Below are 21,095 nucleotides of genomic sequence, written 5' to 3'. Positions count from 1 at the left end.
AACTTTAAATTTAATAACTTAATATAATTATTTCTATTAACCTGTATAGTTTTACATTATACATGTATACCTATATATAGAACAAGGTATCTAAATAATATTTATGTTGTTTATATATAAATATAGAAATACAATGTACAAAAAAAAAAAAATTAAATAAACTAAAATATTACACGACAATACTGCAATAGAACCTTAATATTTCTTCGAAAAGTTTATACGTAATACATAATAATGATGATCATAATTTATAATTTAAACAAGTAGCTCCAGCGAACTGGAATTGATAAACTAATAAATAATTCATGAATATACGTAGAAAACGTCATGATAGCTACAACTAGTCGGCATAACGATGAGAAAAATATTAAGAGAAAAACGTATGAATGTACAAGAAGGTAATAGGTAAAAAAAATAGATAAAATACAGATACAAATAGAATATTGTGTATTACAATAACTAAAAATAAATAAACTACATCAAAATAATATAAATTTTTAAAAAACAGAAACCAGAAAACTTATTCTATAATTGTCTAACACTTCAATTAACGAACAATACATACTTTGTTAACTATCTTAGACAATTAAAAAGTAAAAGACTTATCGCGAAACGTAAAAATAATTGCTACGAAAAATGAAGTTTTATAGCTTTGATTTAACAATATTTTATGTTTGTCTATAGGTCCTAATAAAATTATAAAACAATCATTTCCCTTTGCCTAAAGTAAAAATATCGTTTATCACGTCACTGATTAAACTCAAAACTAAGAATTTTAAGTTAGCCCTCTGTGTAAAGGTCTACTAAGTATTTTATACTAAATAACGCGTATGTATAGTGCATAGTTTATACATTAATGTATGTACGTTTATCTGCATGTATGTGCGAGTAATTACTCGCATTTTCGTAATTCGTAAGAAAAATAAAATAATATTTTATGTACTTAATAATATAACCCAAAGTTCCCCACTGCGGCCGTCACTAGCAATAATCATAATACCTAATAATAATAATGCACTGCGAAGGCGGTCTCTTCCGCCGCTGCGATTTCGACCGTCCCCACCACCACCCCGTCACCTGTATGTACCTATATAAAACAATCAGACCTGGTCTTGAGGTGGTTCATTTAAAACAGCACATCATACCTGTTACATACAGATATCATTCGAAGCTGCTCCGCCCGGTCAACACCGTCGGATCCGACTTATCCATAGAAAATATATAGCTCCGCTATATAACTCGGCAACAGACACTTCAACGTCCACGTAAGTATAATTTACATGTATACTGTATTATTAAGGTTATTTTAATAATTATTGTTTATTAACATTGGTAAAATAATAATCTGTCATTTTTATTAACATTGATATCCCATATTATAATACAACTAAAGATCGTCCAGATTATGTATAACATGGTTACGTCTGTGTAACCCAATTCGGTATGTCATTCTATGCGTAAACATTCAACAATAAAATAATATTAGATATAAACACGAATTAAACTCTATCCAATAACCTAATCACTGGTATAATCATCAACCATAGGTATCCTTCTTCCGAGGGAAGTGTAAAAATAGTACTATTGTATACTCGTACATTTCAAAAGAAAAATAGATCTTACCGGCAACTTAAGAGGTAAACGTTGCTATTAATATATGATGTGTTACGCCGTGAATTGTGTTGGTAATCATTTTACAATGAATCTGCGGATTTTCGAAAGAAAAAACGCGTCCGTAGCTATACTTGCAAGTCGTTAACGTTGTTATATTTGAAATACTCGAGATTTTCGCACGATGATGTTAGTATTAACTTCTATTATTATAGGCGCGCTTTATATCTTTTTCTCAAGATGCGTTTAATACAAATGCACAACAACACTCATATCGCGTGTCAGCCGCGATTAAACCCGACCTATACAATTTTATACTATTATTATATCATTTACGATTTAGAATTTTTAATACTTTAATTTATAACATTATTACCTATCTTCTATTATAATCTCAATGATTATAAATCCATAAAACCAATATGATGTTTGCCGATAGCATACATTAATCAATTTTTAGCAGCTGATCGTAAACATTTTATTGTAAAAAATTTGTTTAGGCAAATAGAATTTTTATTATTTTGATGCTTTAATGTACCTACTATTAAGAGAGAAAAAATCGTACATATTTAATTCAGAATATTATTTGATATGAGATGTTATATTATAGCCTACTCAACACAAAGGTATTGATTACCAATAACTTTTTAAATTCAAAGATAATCTCGGATAAAATTATTAAAGCCATTCGTCCGATATAATAAAACTAATTGATTTATACACAGGTACCTTGTATTTATATTGCTATGACGCTTCTAAAAATATCTAAAAATTTATACCTGTCAGTTATATTTTACTCCCGAAAAATGATTGAATTATTAATGTTATAAACTATCAACTCATATTTTTATTATATTTACTGCATACAATTAAAAAAAAAAAAAAAAACACGGAATGTTTATTAAGTTATTTATTTAATTTTCAATTAGGCTTAAAATAATACCTATTTTTATATGAGCATTATCATATGGAATTTTTTTTAATAATTATCTAATTGATATTAATTATAACTTACCCAAGAAAAATAAAAATATAAAAATACGGATTATTATTGTACATATTATATAAATAATAATTTTCAAAACTTATCAGACGTTGTTTAGAACACTCGTATTATTATGACTACCGCGTACTTTTAAATGTTTATTTACCTATGAGATAATTACAATGGTAATTATCCAATGTTAAACAAAATGTACAAGGTTTTATTTTTATTAATTGACTTATAATAATGTATTTATTGCATAAACCTAATTGAAATAGTTAGCATTCAAAATTTAAATTACATACTGGTCGAGAATAAAGGAACATTAAAATATCATTAATCAACAGTAAACAGCAGGGCGTTTTACATATAAATAACAATAATAATTACTGAAGGTGATTACTTTTTGAAGGCGATACCTACTGATTATCATGTACTTGTTAATTGTTATTATTTAGATATATTTCATAACAATTCAGTTTCTAATCAAAATTTTCGAAATTTCATACAAATAAACGACATCTATACGACTGTAGTACCTTTAATGAAATACTCGTTTTTTTAATCTATACATAATAATGATTGCTTAATTAATTTTTTTTTCTTAACAATCTTAACATCCGTAATTCATTGAAATCATCGGAATAAGGATATGGTGTATACACGCCGTATATTTACTGTAGATATCTATTCAATAGTAATATGTATTAAGTTAAATAAAATTAACTAGGTTAATTTACTACTGGAAAGTATCCCATTTATAAGTTAAAAGAAGTCTAAATGATATATGATTCGATAATTGGATTACGACGTCAAAAATCTGTTTCTCTGCTACTGCTTATGCATCTTTCATATTATAATACGTATCTTGTTAATTGTTTTACCGCTCTTGATATCTTGCTAATGGAATAGAAAAAGCGTTTGGCGTAAGTGAAATGTTTAATCTATATCTTAAGATGACAATTAGGTAATGTAACATAAATATGGCCATAACGACGATTGCGGTTCATAATTTTATTTATTTTACATAGGTATAGGTAAATACATAATTTACAGTGATATTTGAATCTAAATTACACTTTATTTTTAATGAAAATCTTACTTCCCAACAATACATCATTTATAAACTATGAAAAATCCAGTCATAGCTTAAATCAAATGTTGTGAGTATTCTAATCAATCATTTATTTGAAGTATATTCGTGTCCTATTTGTTCCACAATAGTCCTATAATTGTTAGATATACGTACACCGGCAGAATTCATAACAATAGATAATCTACAGATAAATAAGTATAATGTAGCTATTATACGGAGGTACAACCAAATAATAGAAATAAATACTAATAGGACATAATTAGTAATTCACCTACTAACATAACACTTTTAAGGAAAACACTTTCTATTTTAATTTAAAATAAATAGCACCTTTGCTCCGGTAGAAATCTCAATAGACAACTGTCGTATGAAAATTAAAATTTATTCTTTAGACAATAGGATGAAGACGTAATGCTTTACAACAATCAAAAAAGTTTTACACTTTTACTAGTTTTCATTAGAGTCAATTCACGCAGGTATTCAAAAAAAAAATATATATATATATATATTGGCAATTAAAAGTTTATAAATTATTTTTATTACAAATTAATATATTATTTTCACTTTTATTTAATGTCATTCAACGTTCTCTTCTCTTTTTTAATGTGACCTAAATGTCATAAGCCGTGGCGAACGAAATGATAATTTTTTCGAGATTTTTGTTTCATTATGCGTTTACTATTGATGTAAAACGGTCAGAAACCTTCCGATCATCAACTACATCGCTGTATAATTTATTAACCAAGTACATAAATGGTAAAAAACCTTATAAAACCACTACCTAATCTATCTATCAATATTGACCACAAATATTTTTTTTTAATACACCGACGATGGCAATACATCACGTCATGATAAAATATCAAATGAAAATAATGAAAATAATACATACAAAAATGACCGTGAAAACTGAAAATCGAAATCGGTGGTTTCGGCCGAGTGCCGGAGACCGGACACGTGCGCTAATTACCTGTAAATAATAATACGTAACAAAGACGACGTCGCGTGCAATGATGAGTAATAATAATAATCAGCCGTTCGACTCAGTCGATGAAACAACAATGAGTATGACGAGACGATGACGTTTTCGCAATAACCACGGCACACATAGGATTTGGACCAAGGTTCAACGCACATTTTTATGTGTATAATATATCACGGTATACTAGGTACGGTTCCCGACTTCGGCTGGATTCACAGCTACAGATACAGTCCCTTGTATCGTATTCTGATTAACCATTTTAATCATAGTATCGTTCACTAATCATGATTTACCCGTAGTTGTGCCGTGCTCAACTTTTGGACACGACACGATAGACGACGTAGGCACGTAGCTGTAAATCCGGATTTATCTTTAAACTTACCACCACGTTGATAATTATTGTATTCTGTATATATATATATATTATTATTATTATACATCAAAATATCATTTGCGATTTGATATTAGAACACGCGCAAATCGTACCTACCGTAAATAAAACGATTAATGAAACCGGAAACTGTTCCGATTTTTGAGTCCGTGTTCAGAAAGAGAAACCGGACACGGTTTTCTGCGGATTTTCTAGATATCGTCATCGAAGCCGCATCTCAAGGGGCGAGAGGAACGAAATTAATAACAATGAAATCAAAATTACAAAAACCATTCGTCGCCACGGCCCGCCGGCGACGCTAACCGATCGACAGCGACCCCAAGGATTCGTCCTCGTAAACAAGTCACTCCCTGTAAACAAATCTTAATCTTGTCATAATGCAGAATTTCTCTTGGATATTTTGAAAAGTCGTCATCGTATATTTGTATAGACTAATAAAATATAAAATAATTATAAGATTATTGTATTTGCTTAAACCTTCGTTTTTTGCTCACACGTACAATGTAAGTACATGTACCTACAATACTGTCTATTATACATGCACGAGTACTACATATTTACATAATATGTTCAACAATTATTGTTGTTGTTATTATTTGTCGTAAGGGTCGTATATTATATACATATAATACTATCCATAAGATATGTTTGTTTTAGGATTTTTCCATATAGTCTAAAAAAAATGTCGATGCCAAATACCTACATTATGCAGATTTTTGAGAGAGGATTTATTTAAAAATCAATTACATTTTTGGTAGATCTATTAAAATAAGGCAGTAATATATATTACAATATATATGTACTTATGTTTATACAGCGAAGGAATATTCAGTATACTATAGGTCGATTCATTACAGCACGCTCGTCACCATCACCGACTTGACGATACAAAGTCTTTCTTTTTATTTTAGCGCATATCCATTATTGGAATCGAGAGAATCATTCTGGACAACTGTAATGTAAACCATGAAACATAATAATATAGAGCAGGCCCGGCCAAACAGATTCATCAATCTCATGAAGTATAATATTATTATACACACTTCAATCCTAATCAGTACTCACTATGCAATAAAATATATTAATACAAGTTACGATAACGATATATTTCAAAAAGGAGCAATTATTGTGATACTCTCTGATTCTCAAACACGTATTTTACCACAATATACTTCACAGGATTTTTCTGTGTTAGCTTTATATAAAATCAGAAAAACACAGTGACCCGTTTTGTATACTTATACTATAAAAAGACTACAGAACCATTTTAATCATATTATATAATATGTATGTATAAGTGTATAGCAAAAATACACTCGAAGCGGATTGAAAACAAATAAGACCCTCTCTACAGCAAACTACAATCTAAAATCGCAATCACACCTACGGGAAAAACAGAAGTACCGGCCTGATTGTCTACCTATCCATAAACGTTTATCAAGAATCATATATAAACAATGTCATACCTGTTATTACATAGTTTTTATCATTCGTTTAGCCGCATCGAAATGAATGTGAAACCAGAACGGTAGGTGTATTATACATGGTCGGGCGGAAAACGATTTTGTTCAAATCGATTTTGTAACATCGGAGATGTTAAAAACACGACAATAAACATGGTTTTTACCTACCAATACGGGAAAAAATCAATTTGTCTATAACTCGCTACAGCAGAAGGGGAGGACGATCAGTGAACCGCAGAATACGGCAACGCGAGCGAACGAGTTCGAAACAGACGATAATTTCACTAATTTAAATGTGAAACTGAAACCTTGAAGGAAGTTGCATAATACAGTTAGTCCTTGAAAGTGGACGTGATTCGATTTTATCTCCTGGAAGTGAAAGCGTTGTGCACACACGCATTAGAATATATTAAGTATATATGTGTACAGGCTCACGCACACGCTAACACATAAACCTATGTTGTATATATATATATATATATATTTATAATATTAAATCGATCTGTTTTGGTAAATCAAATAAAATGCACAATTTTAATAAGAAGAACAGATTGATTAGCGTAACCCAGGGCCAAAATGCACTATAATAATATATAAGTAATATTTTACTAATGTTGGTTCATAGTTTATTTTATTATTTATAAGTATTTGAATTATACATTTTTTATAAACCTGTGATTTACAAGATTTTATTTGGTGCTTAAGCGCCCTAGAAATGCCATAGACAATTTGCATCCAATACCACCTGCCTATGATAAATATAAAATGCAACAGCTCGTTGAAACAACGATAATTTTCGAATCAACGTTTTTGAACAGATATCAATCAAGACGATGTTGCATAAAGATTTCTACCTGATAAAAACAGATCAAATCGGGATAACCGCATTTTACGAGCTCGAGAACTCAGACGTGAATCGTGTAAATACACCCATGAAATAATAATAATATTATTATTATTATTATTATACCCATACTTGGGTATTATTGTTATAACCTTTCACCGGATTATTACGCGAATAATTGTAATAATATATAAATATTAATGATGAGAAAGTAACCATTCATTGCCGCAAAATATATTATACGTATATCAGCGCTGTGTATTCGGCGAATCGTCGGAGGACACTTGCGCGCACATATTTAATAACATATACTATCTTATATATTACATCGGTAGCCAAGTATTAAGTAAAAAAAAATATAAAATACTACGTACACGCTATACGCATTTAAATAATTAATGTGTGCTACTACCTACGCTATGATCGTTAGTCCTATAATAAGTTTTAAATTTTAACGCGATCATTCGAATTCACCAAGCACTATTTATACAGTCGGAAATGTTTTACCTGCCCAGGATAACAATGTTACTCAAAACCGAACGTGTCGTACAGGTATTGATTAAAATGAAGAATAAGCAACGACTTAACGAATAAGTAATAGCGAGAAGTGATCATTTGAGATTTATATCAATAACAAACTACCTATTGGGTATTATTACTCGTTTTAAACTTATATAGGTATTATTATTTTCAAACTATTCAGACACTCAAACTTGAACATACAAATTATATCGTAAAATGTCACCTGCAGTATAATCATTAAATTCGAGGCTGGACGTTAACTAGTTTAAATGTTAAAAGTTTTTGTTTCTCATACAACTTTTAACTTAACCAATTACTTTTTACTGCAATGTAAGCTTAACGAAATATTTTAAAGCATGACAAAGTTAAGTAAAAATGTATATTACCTAGATATATATTTCAGTTGAATAAAATATCATTGCACAGAGTTACTAAAAATTAATAATTTTAAACTATTTTTCTTGTAGTTTTACTGTAGTGAATATGTTTGGATTATCAGCTTTGGTAACATAGTTGCAAATATTTTAAAATATTTTGATATTTATTTTTAAAAGGTATAAAGACACTACTTATAATATGAAAAAAGTTAAGATAAATTTTAATAAAACTCTTATGTTAAAAAAAAGTGATAAACTTTGAATTTCTAAATTAATGCTTATTTCTTCAACAAATACTAGTCAGATAAGTTCATTTTTTTTTCTTTAAATTCATCAGCCTTATTATTTATTGATAAAATAACATTATGAACACAATATTTATAATCTGCAAAATAATAATTATTGAGTAAACGAAATCGTCTTTGTATAATTTTTGGGATCTCAACAGTCAACCTATAACCGATGATCTGGGCGGTAAGACGTTCTTACTGCCGCCATAAACGAATGACAAGAAATTACTGAAAATAAGTATACATAATGTTTATTGGAATTATTTCTCATCTAAACATTAAGTCGAAATATGTATTGTAACCTCTTCGTATTTATATTCAATTCCCATTCACGATTTTCGATTTATATTCGCAACACTCGGCTAATTGAATAACGAATTTTATGTACAGGTATATAGAACCTAAAGCTGTTCCACTAGTTACTAATTCAATTCGTGTTCACGAAATATTAGTGTCACAATTATATTTTCACTCACTAATTCAAATTAAAATGCCTACCTAAAACACGAACATCGGCTACCGCGTAGGTACATTCATCTAATATGTGTGTGCACCACGCATATATTAATAATAATTAGTGTCGTAATTCGTAAACAATTAATATTTTGATTATTATAAAATGTCAAAAATTATGTATTTTACTAATTTACTAATAATTGAAAAGGCAAAATATTTATATCATAATTAAATATATATATTCAATTTAACTATTAATTGTATTAATAGATTTTTTTATCTCTGATAATGCAATTTTAAATAAATATTCTAGAATTATTATCACAATATATTATAAAAAAAAAAGTAATAATAAATATTTATTCTTTTCAGTCCTATCGAAACAAAATGGATTACAGACTGAGCGTTTTGGCAGTTGTGTTAGGAGTGGCAGCAATTGCACTCTCAGCTGATGAAAAATCATCGACACCTGCACCGGAAGCCGAAGGAACAATCAGGATTTACCGCAGGCTAATACCGGCTGATGTCCTAAGAGGTTTGTTAAAATATTTTTAATCCATCGAATTAAATGCATTTAACCTTAATTCATAATGGATAACATTTATGGAGTATCAAGTACGCTGTTTAGAATATAGTATAATTTAGAATTTTAAGTGATTTATTTAAGATAAATTTAACAACTTCACAGCAACTATCCAAATTCACTACCTTATATGATATTAATAATTTAGCCTTGTCTTATGCATTATTATTATTATTATTATTGGTATTATTTTATCCATTTTTGTACAATCTACAATTGAACACCATGTCACCGCAATATTTTCTCCATGTTTGGTTGTCACTAAAATGTTGCTGGTTTAGTAGTAGGTACACAGTTAGATCAACGCGAAGGTTCGTTTATCCATAAAACAATACCAGCATTACGGCCTTAATCGAACAGAAAAAGTGTGACCACTTTCCATTAACAGTATTTTGATACGGGTTTAGTTATTCGCAAATCAAATTAGAAATCTCAAGAGCATTGATGTTTTTAATTGTGACTGATTATAAACACGACATATTTTATAAAATCATAAACTCACAATAAAACAAAGAAAATACAATTATAAGGACAAATTATATGATTAGTACCTATATCAGTATGTTAAGTAGATTGTAGGTAATTAATAATTATTATTATTGCTTTACTAGTAAACGTCACACTTTTCGGTTAAAAAGTACCCTTCCCTTTTTGGCTATTATAGTTTTCTTTAAAATTTACAATTAAAATAACAACATTTGTATGTTTATACATTCATAAATTTAATTTTTAATCATCAAAATTATTACATACAACTGAGTAAAAAATACACTTTCATAAGTTTTATTTTTTATAATTATACAATATTCATTTTAAAAGATAGTATGAAAATATAATGTTGTTAGAAATATTGTTAGACTTTGGAATCGAAACATAATTGTTTTCCCATCGTCTTAAATAATATTACTCATACACAATGATAATAACGTAACACATGTTACTACCTTACAGATTTTCCCGGACTATGTTTCGCGTCGACCAAATGCGCCACTGTAGAGCCAGGACACACATGGGAACTATCACCATTCTGCGGCCGTTCTACTTGCGTACAAGGCGAGGGCACCGACAGACTTTTAGAGCTGGTTGAAGACTGCGGTCCATACCCCAAGTCCAACCCCAAGTGCAAATTGTCCGAAAAGACCAACAAGACAGCTAGTTTCCCAGACTGCTGTCCTGTGTTCGAATGCGAACCCGGCGTTAAGCTCGAATATCCCGAGCTTACGGTAGTTGAGAACTCAGAATCAGCTGATGGCGGCGCTGACAGTACCACCACCACATCCACAGAAAAGCCCAAAAAATGATGATGAGGAAAATGTGAAATATCTGTTAACCCTCAACCCCTACACTCCCTCGCACTACAGTCATCATCCCCACAACATCGCCCCGCGCACTTCTCATTATTATTAATATTGCCTACCTATATTTTTTTTATTTTTTTTTTTATTTTTTTAACACGACTCACTGTATACGAAACGTTTTAAAAAAAATCTGTTGTACAATTTGTATATTTATATATATATATACATACGTGTATTTATAAAACATATACACATATTACTAGATTAAAATGTCAATAATGTTATAATTTTGATGGTACCTATATATTATAATTATACTTTTGATAAAGTTCCCTATTAATTAATTACTAGTGTATAATCGTGAAAAAAAAATCAACTAAGTTTTTAATTAATCAATTTTTTTTATTTCATTTTATCTATTATTATTGCACCTAAACTATAACACAAAAAAAAATTATAATATTAAACCTTGTATAGACGCGCATGTCTATCTGTTGGTAGATAATCATCAAAGCGCACGAAATATATATATTATATAAGATAGAATATAATTGGTGGGTTGTAACGCTTAGAACACTATTCTTCATTATTTTTCTTAGTACAATATTTAACCCATTGGAGACAAAGGTATTTGTGTTTCAGACCACAAAGCACAAAGTGTTTCATATCAGGTACTAGATGTTTTTATTTATAGTGCAAATTACAAAGCATTAAATCTAAACTTATTGGAGAGTATGTTATGACAACAAAACAAAAGTTATCAATATATATGTTTTCATATTTAACCATAGAATTAGAATTGAACAATATAATTAAAAAAAGGTGGATTTTATGAATATTCAAGCCTACTTTTGTAGAAGGATTTTTAATAAATTTATTGATACAAACATTTGTTCATTCATAATTGAAAATTATATAGTCTTTATTAATTATTATTTTAGAGTTTTAAACGTACATTAAACAGAACTTTAAAACTTAAAAAAAAAACATTCTAAGAAATAAAGATAATTTTATTCCATCTGTATAAAATAAAATAAATTATATTTACAACAAATGTACTCATTTTTGAGTAAATATTGAGATTACCCGGCAGTTAATACAGTACATGCGCCGCAAAATATCTCACAATTTCGTCAAAATTATATAACTATCTATCTCCTACATTTAATTCCTTAAAAATCTTTCTGATATACACTCTCAAGATTTTTATAATCAATACTGTCAAATAAAATGTATTTCTTCTTCAATCATTTTAAGCTAATCTGGTTATTGACGAAAATTAAACGATATTCATATTAAACATAAAAAAGAAAAACTTTATATACGTACAGTAATAATTGTATTACCATTTAATTTTATTGCGTACACAATATTTCATTCGACGATTGGTTGTAAATATAGAAACCATTTTCAGTGATTTTTCTGTAAAGATAGATATATTTATAAGCTTTTATCGTAGTTGGAGCTACATATAATTCTGCAAAATCTTCTCTCGTTTCAATATGTTGTACCGGTGATTTGAAGTTGTAAAACTGTTTAATAAAAGCTATTATAAACGAAAAACAATTGTGATCCTCTTCGTTGTATCTATTGAATAAAAAACAAATTCATCAATACCTATTGAGCCTTGGTTTATTTTTATTATGTGTTTATAATTTATTCTATAATAATAAAATTCAAAATAAAATAAAATAAATATAATGTTATTAAAAAAAAAATAATAATAATAAATCGATTAATTTTGGATATCTAGACTCTAGAGTAGTATTTTGTACTAAATTGTGTAATAAAAATGTCTTCCTTTCCGAGGTCAAGCATTAGGGAGGTCTGATTTACCTATTTACTAACAACTTAAAACATCTTTAGTTCTTATAAATAGAAGAAGTCGTACCAGTATATATTTATTCTATCTTACTAACGAATAACGGCATAACATACCAAATCAAACGTAAAGAAGAATCCATTTTACTCAGATATTTTTAATATTAGAGTAAATTTATCTATTATCAAATCTAAAGATAATATTATTCAGGACTTCTAAACTTTACAAAACATATTCAAAATTAAAATGATAATAACTTACTTCAAAATTAAAATATAAAAACCTACGAAAGGCCCTGGATAATATTCTTATAACAATCGATGGCTTATAACAAAACTATTCATGTAATAATTATTTCAAAACGTATAAAATGTTTAACGCAACTATAATGCTAATAAATAAAAAATCATGATTATGATCTTCAATATTTTTAAATAAAACTAATTCAAATATCCGATAAATGTTAGTCTTAATATAGGATAGAAAAATGTATGGAGAATCTTGTAATACATTTTCATATTTTAAATGTAAAAATAAAATTGTTTAAGAATTTTTAATTACAAAATAATTTATAAATGTTCAGGGTTTTATCAAAATTATCTTAACTTTTATAAAAAAATATTTTGGCTATGTATTTTTTGTAATTTTTAATTGATAAATTAAAAAGTAATGAGGAACTTTTGGTTAAATTTCAAATTTTTTTTACTAAAAAAAGTTAAGAAAAAAAAATTAAAAAATGTGAGTAAGTGGGTATCAATCTGTTATACAATACGTCTTGAGTGTATCACTGTAATAGATGTGGTTAAATTATGATTCAATGATAAATTATTATATACAAAAAAACCTATTCTTAGCAAATTTATAATAATTTGAACATCAAACGCCGCTCATATTAATTAATTTTATTATTTTAAATTGTATATTTCAATAAAATAACAAATTTTGTCAACTTTTGATTTTAAAACAGTCATAAAACTGTAGCTTTTGCTTAATTTAATTTCAATAAAAAGAACTTTGTAGAAATCTTTATATTAAATTGTTAAACCTACAAATTTAAATTTAAAATAAAATAAGATATTAAGTACAAAATAATATTAAGATATTATCTATTATGAAGTTGGTATTTCACTTTGTTTTTATTAACTTAAAAATAACACCATATAATAGAAAATTAGTTACAAATAATTGCTCATTAAGTTAGACTAATGGAAAATCCATTTCTTATATATTTAGCTAACTATGCCCAATTGACTTATATTTTTATATATGTATAATATTATGTTTATATTCATATCATATAGGTAGCTAGATATATATATATATCGTAGCTACTTGATGAAATTAATCTTTTCATGAAAAGATGACCATTTCATGAAATGGAAACGGATTTTTTACACTTCGTGAAATTCAAAAATATTTCACAATATGGTCACTTTTTCATTAAATGGTCACTCTAATTTAACATCGTGTAATTTTTTTCACAGTGTGGTCGTTCACTTTGTGTACTAAAAATTGAAATACAATATTTATTACACACGTAAATGTACAAGCTTTGATAAACTAAGCTATGCACTATAAATTGTATAGTAATAATTATATAAATGATAGATAGGTCGATAGATCACATTATAGTCACACTATATTTACAGAACATAAGTAAAATACATTACATAAAATTTACCTACCTATTGTACCTATACAATTTTTAATTTTTAACTAGATAGTAGATGTATGTGATATGTTTTTGTTCAATAAGTAAAAATAGTATAGTATGAAAAATACATAGTTTAAGTGAGCCATCAAGATATGTATCGTATGGTAAACTAAATTTAAAAGCAAATTCATTACTTTTGAAAGACAAAAATAAAATTAATTTTAATGAATGTGGAGGTATTTGAAATATGTACAATACAATTTTGATATTAAGACAAATTATTGTTATCATTTAGTGCATTATAGTATAAAATAAGCAACCTATCAAGCATTAACACTGATTAGAAAGAAATAAATTTGAATTTTAACAAACTTTGAAAATTGTTTAAAAATCAATGATTTAACCTAATTCAAAGTCTTAAACGCTAAAATTATTTTTAAAAATTTATTGATAAAATAAAATAATTATCTAAAAATATTTATAAAATATAGCTATAATAGATATAAATATATTATGTAATACCTATATAATAACTTCAGTTAACTTTAGATAAAAATAACTTACATTTATGTTTATCAAAGCTTGTAAATTTACGTGTATAATAAATATTGTATTTCAATTTTCAATACACAAAGTGAACGACCACATTGTGAAAAAATTACACGATGTTAAATTAGAGTGACCATTTCATGAAAAAGTGACCATATTGTGAAATATTTTCGAATTTTACGAAGTGTAAAAAATCCGTTTCCATTTCATGAAATGGTCATCTTTTCATGAAAAGATCAATTTCATTAAGTGGTTACGACATATATATGTATGTATTTGTTTTTAAAGATATAAATATATTATAACTTTTTCTTTCTTTCTTCTCTTATTAAATAAAAAAAAAAACAGATTAATTTTGTTAATAACTTCACAATAATTATAAAATTTACAATATTTAAAAAAATTTAACCAGCCAAAAATAAATTTGCAATTATTTAATGAAATTTTGAACTCGATAAGACTAAATTTAAATATGTGTATTTGGGTAACTTCATGTATAGGAAGCAAAAACTTAATTATTTTTATCATGTTATATTATTAAAATTGTAAAATTGTCAAACACTCTTTCTCCTCACTATATAATTTATTATGATAACAATTTACTGCTAATGATAATTAAATTTATTTTTAATCTAAAATCAACAAACCTAGAACTATCCCAACATTCATTTTTTACTATATCTGCTAATGTAGTATCCCAATGGGTTTCCATACAATGGTCATTTAGTTGAAACACAACTAAGCATCCTTGCCAATTTTCTGTATCCTCAATGATTCCTTCCCAATCATATGATACAACAGTACCTCTTGAAGTTGTTACTCCAATATGTAAATCATCCATTAATTGGTAGTTACTAGTAAAATTGTAAGATAGATATTTTTGTATTGTGATATGTCAAATTAAATAATAATAATTTTAAATATACTCACTTTAAAAAATCACCTCGAGTTGGCTTTACAATAACAGAGCATGATTGCTGAGATGCTCTTACAAAAGGATAAGGAACTCTTAAAAGAAAAAATTAAAATTTTTAAAATTTTAAATTTTTCTTGAAGAATTGTTTCTTATTAATACAGATTTGTACAATAGAGTGTATAATACACTTAAGATTAAACATATTAAAGTCATTTTAGTCATTTTAAATTTAAAACTTAAAACAAAGCAGTACAGTGCTATAATTAAATTTCATGAATTTAATTCTTTAATACATGGAGTATGTGAATATTTAAACCAATAATACACCAATAAAATTGTGCATAAAAAATGAAAACGCATTTCCCATACTATTTTGAATTTATCAATGAGTAATGACCATGTAAAAATTAATACTAGCTTTAGTTTTGATTCAGTAATCATTAATAATTTACTATTAAGTTGGTCTTGATATAATATGGTACTCCTTAATTTATTTTTTACTATTGTTAATTAAGAAAATACCTATTTTCCAGGAACAACTTGTAACTGGTATGTATTACACTGAATGATTTCAGTACAGTGAAAAATTCATTAAATGATTTTATGTAATTATTTGCTTTCATATAATCTAGCCAAAAATGTATTGATTTATTATTAGTATAAGTATCTGGTTGAAATTTTATTATACCCTTAAAAAGATTCCAGTCAAGCTCTGGCTCGACCGGCTTGCTCTGTGCACACGCCTATGTCAATAATTTAATATAAATAATACATGCATATTTTTTTTAGGATTATTATTATTTAGCTTAACATACCATTCTGGTAATTAAAATAGACTCATTTTAAGGATCTTGTTAAACTAACTTAATATTATATTTATAAGTTGATAAAAGCATATTGAGTGTTAGATATGGATAAAATAACACTTTGTAACAAAAAAGTTGGTCTATTATTTAAATAGATTTTAATTTATAGATTTAGATTTTATCAACATTAAAGATATTTGAATGTTAAGGAAAAAAAAAATATTTTACAGTTTACCTGATTGGAATGTTCTGTAAATTTCTTAAACATATTTTGCAAATAGGACAATTAGTTGGAATGTTTATACAATATATGTTTTTGTGATTACAATGTTGAAAGCTAATTATACCAGAATCATTATTCATGACAATAGGTTGAATCATAAAATCTGCAACAAAAAAAATTGCACTAAAAATATTTGTAAAACTCTAAAACCTATTGAAAAATTAAAAAACATTAATTTTTATAAAAATATTTTATCATTAACAGCAAAATTTAAATTTGAACTCTACTCTCAAACAAACGCTATATTTATACAGAAGTAATAAGTTGGCAATAGATTTATTTTTATATCAATTAGTACCTATTATAGTATAATATTGGCGAATTTTTAATGAATACCAACACCAATTAATATAATTTTTACTAGCATTTTTACAGAGGTTTTAATAGTGGATATGTATAATATTATAAGCTTAGTAATCAATAATACATAAAAAGTAAAAATAAATACTTAACCAATTCAGAATATATATAGAACCTTCTTAATACAAATAATTAACATGGTTATTAGTCCTTACCACATATTATTTTTACTCATTATCTATAATATTATAATTATTGTTTTTTATACTCAAATAAAAGTTGTTAAACTTAAAATAACATTTTATATAATTAACGCACATAATGACATATTATGATATATAAATTAAAACACAAAGATAATCAATTAAAATAATAATCTCACCAATTTAAGCGTTGATAAAAATCAATTAATTAATTTTAAATCAAGTTTAATACAAAAAAACCACTAACAATTTTAATATGTAGGTATAGCAATAAAAAAATTTTATTAAATCACATTTGTATAATACTAATAATTTAATAATCAAAACAAATTTGTTTCATAAGTTCATTTTAAAATACAGTGAAGAAAAATAAAGACACTAAATTATCTTAGAACAAAAAAAAAAGCAGAAACTACTTATCCAGAGGAACCAAACATATTTTTTTCCTTGAGTAAAGAAAATAATTCATATTTTAGGTTTTGATTCCTACACCTAAAGCTCTAACTGATATAAGTAAAACTTAAATGATTTTTAATGATTTAATGAAATAAAATTGTTTTATTAAATATTTTTACTTTTACCAGTTTAGAGATAATCTGATAGTGCCAACCAATTGTAATTAATATTATAGTGTACAACAATTTTTGTAAAAAATTAATAGAAGCTATAGTTACAACTAAGATTTACTTTCAATTAAAAAATTTTAAATTAAAAAATTAAAAGCTTAAATTTTGAAACTGATACACTGTTACAATGATAAGAGATATTGTGATAATTGATAACATAATAAGCAACATGTAGACTGAACTACTGAAGATAGTATTTATGATAATTGATAAGTAATATTGACTATATTGATAATTAATTTTTTAATATTGAATAATTAATAATTATACCTATAACCATTATAATTATAATTTATAACCATAATAATTATTTTAGTTATTTTTAAATGCCATTTAAGGTGTATGGACAGTAGACAATATGTGAAGAATATATATAATAAAATTGTTAAACACGTTTTATACTTCCCATTCGATAATAATATAATTATATGTTTTAACGTACCTACCTATTATGATTTGTAATGTTTAATATAAATGTCTATTTATTATCATGTAATATGTTTATTAAAAATAATATGATAAAAATACAAAATAGTATACATTATAGAAAGTATAAGCAACCACTATTACATTTGGAAAGAAATAATTTTTAAATCTATAAATATTTTTTTATACCTACAGTCTTTATAAAACAACAACGAGACCCAAATTGTTACTAGAAAGTAGAAATTTCGAAATTGAAGATCGAAACATTTTTTCTATTATAAAACATGCACACATTTAAAAATATATACACATTAATACATCATTATAAATCTAAAAAATATGTATTCATATTCAAGGTTCTTGAAAATAATAAATGTCGTATACGTTGACACTAAATTTGATAAAATGATGTATGTAGAATATGAATGTAAACAAGCGTTTAATGCTCACAAATCACAATCACATTCTTTTTAAGCAGCAAACAATGATTTAAAAATGATGAGCATTTCGGGTTCATATTTAAAAATAAATAAAAGGGGTCAAAAGTACCTACACAAAATAAGTAAGTAATCGTACAGATAGATTTAAAATAATAAGTTTTATAATCACAGTTTAAAAATATACACATTTTTAAAAATAGATAAATATTATTTTTGTATTTATTGATATTTAATTTATAAAAAATTCATTACACTGGTACCTATAACTATAATAGGTACGTTTAAAAAAATATGTATGTATACATAGATATAGTTAATGACTTGACCTCATAAATATTCTTTGGTATATGTTTACATACAATTTTCTTTATATCTCAAAAACTATCACATAATTCCGAGAAACTTGCTATAGACATCTATGTGTTCTAAGGATCCTAGTTTCCTACCTATATAATTCGTGTCCTCAATTTTCAATAAATTAAAGCTACTTGTACTTTTGATTAGTGATTATCAACTTATATAAACGAAATATTTTTTACGAGCTAGGCGCTTACACTTACTTGCGCATCTACTGCCAATTAATTACACGAACATTGTATTTATAAAAAAAATTATTTTAGGGTGAATTGACTATTAATATAATAAATATTATTTAATTAGCTAATAAACAGCTAGCTAATACAACAATCAATACAGATATTAACCACTAAGTTGTATAGGTACTTAGCTCTTTTTTTTAACAGAACACAATTGAAACACACCTAATAAATCTTATTCTTATACCCTATTATTGTGTACGGCGTATGCTTTTAGTCTTATAAGTCCAATTTAGATTTTCGACAATTTATCATAATCAACTAGTTACCAAGCTATTGACCTATAGTGGTACACATTGGTATCTAAAGGTAAATGGTATTTTATTTTTTTTGATTTTTGGAGTCAATATTTCTTATTGTCGGATTACTATGCACCGAAAAAATACCTTGAATAGGTTAAGTTAAGCTAACTATTATAGTCATATCTAATAGCTGCATGCCACTAGGTCGTTTTTATGTTTTGTTAAGATAAGGAAAAAAATACTTAAAATATTAAAAAGAGTGTAGAGTTTTGCGGATTTTTCCACTGATTTAAATGAGACGTAATGCATTTGAGCGAATAACTTTTTTACCCACATAAAAAAGCAATGTGTTTGAATAAGTTCCTTACAGTATATATATTATGAGCGAGTATGATACGTCCATATTTAACGTTCATCTACGGTAAATCTATTTAACCGCTGACCGGCTAACGAATTATCTTTTTGTATCTATGACCCTTATCAATCACGTCAATACTTACCAGAATATAAAAGATAAAAGTATAATATTTAAAAGAAATTTAATTTTAAAATAAAAGCAAACTGAATACATTTCATCAGAAAACAATTCGTTTTTAATCATGGCCGTGGACATCATCACGGACAGTCTGAAGTCTGTCAAAACGAAAGAGAAAACGGATACTGTCCAGTACGCCTAAACATTTAACGAGATATTTAAAGAAAGTCACCCAAACACATCATAATTTTTTAAAATCATTTTCTCAGATGCATTGTGCGAAATCGTCCAAACGGACCAAACGCATTACAATTTTTACAAATTCGCCCAAACCTAGGTAATCCGTCCAATTATACTCAAGTCTTATCGAACAACAAATAAGCCTCGCCAAAAATTCGACTAAATCTATATGGATAAAAACAATAGTAATATATACGTATAACACCCCCGTGTATTACATGTGTTGTGGCAATATTGTAAAATCGTATTACTATTTGTACGAGACTTTCGTCCGTAACAGCGATCGGCGATGATGATGATGATGATAGTAATATTACGACGGGAAAAAAAACGAGCCGGCGGGGAGGTTTCGGCGCGGCGATACGTGGAGAGATGTAACGCGATGGGTGGGGTGCGCGCGAAAATCACATATTTTCGTTTTTCGTCTGAGCAGCAGCAACAGCAGCGGCTAAGAAACACCGCGGACGAAGCGCCGAAAACGGTTGTTTTAGCGAGGAGGGTCGGTCCCGGACACGATCATCTCGTCGCCGGCGCGCGCGCGCGCGCTCGCTCGATCCCTTTAATCGTCGTTGAAGTGTCGGACCGCGCTGACCGTCACCCCACCGCCGAGGGCCGCGAC

At 27.1% G+C, this 21,095-nt stretch overlaps 2 protein-coding genes across 3 annotated transcripts; one reads left to right on the top strand and one right to left on the bottom strand.

Annotated features, from left to right (window-relative positions):
• The first annotated feature begins 1,130 nt into the window (after positions 1-1,130).
• Positions 1,131-11,071, top strand: LOC112592868. Its single transcript, XM_025337029.1, has 3 exons — positions 1,131-1,265; positions 9,390-9,552; positions 10,552-11,071. Exons 2-3 carry the CDS (start codon positions 9,405-9,407, stop codon positions 10,899-10,901), a joined length of 498 nt encoding a protein of 165 aa, XP_025192814.1. The 5' UTR covers positions 1,131-1,265; positions 9,390-9,404; the 3' UTR covers positions 10,902-11,071.
• A 696-nt stretch (positions 11,072-11,767) lies between these two features.
• On the bottom strand, positions 11,768-18,153 carry LOC112592864 (MKRN2 opposite strand protein). 2 transcript variants are annotated; one of them, XM_025337023.1, is made up of 5 exons: positions 18,007-18,153; positions 16,881-17,031; positions 15,854-15,931; positions 15,571-15,777; positions 11,768-12,485 (listed from the first exon to the last, which is right to left on the bottom strand). In XM_025337023.1, exons 2-5 carry the CDS (start codon positions 17,024-17,026, stop codon positions 12,254-12,256), a joined length of 663 nt encoding a protein of 220 aa, XP_025192808.1. In that variant the 5' UTR covers positions 17,027-17,031; positions 18,007-18,153; the 3' UTR covers positions 11,768-12,253. The 2 variants fall into 2 exon arrangements, with proteins under 2 accessions (XP_025192808.1, XP_025192806.1); XM_025337021.1 differs by having other exon boundaries at positions 18,013-18,153.
• Positions 18,154-21,095: the final 2,942 nt, after the last annotated feature.

This window comes from Melanaphis sacchari, unplaced genomic scaffold (assembly GCF_002803265.2).
Source record: "Melanaphis sacchari strain LSU unplaced genomic scaffold, SCAv2.0 Contig1988_pilon_pilon, whole genome shotgun sequence".
Taxonomy (NCBI): domain Eukaryota; kingdom Metazoa; phylum Arthropoda; class Insecta; order Hemiptera; family Aphididae; genus Melanaphis; species Melanaphis sacchari.
Note: the sequence above shows the minus strand (reverse complement) of the source record. Positions and strands in the feature narration are given on the sequence as shown.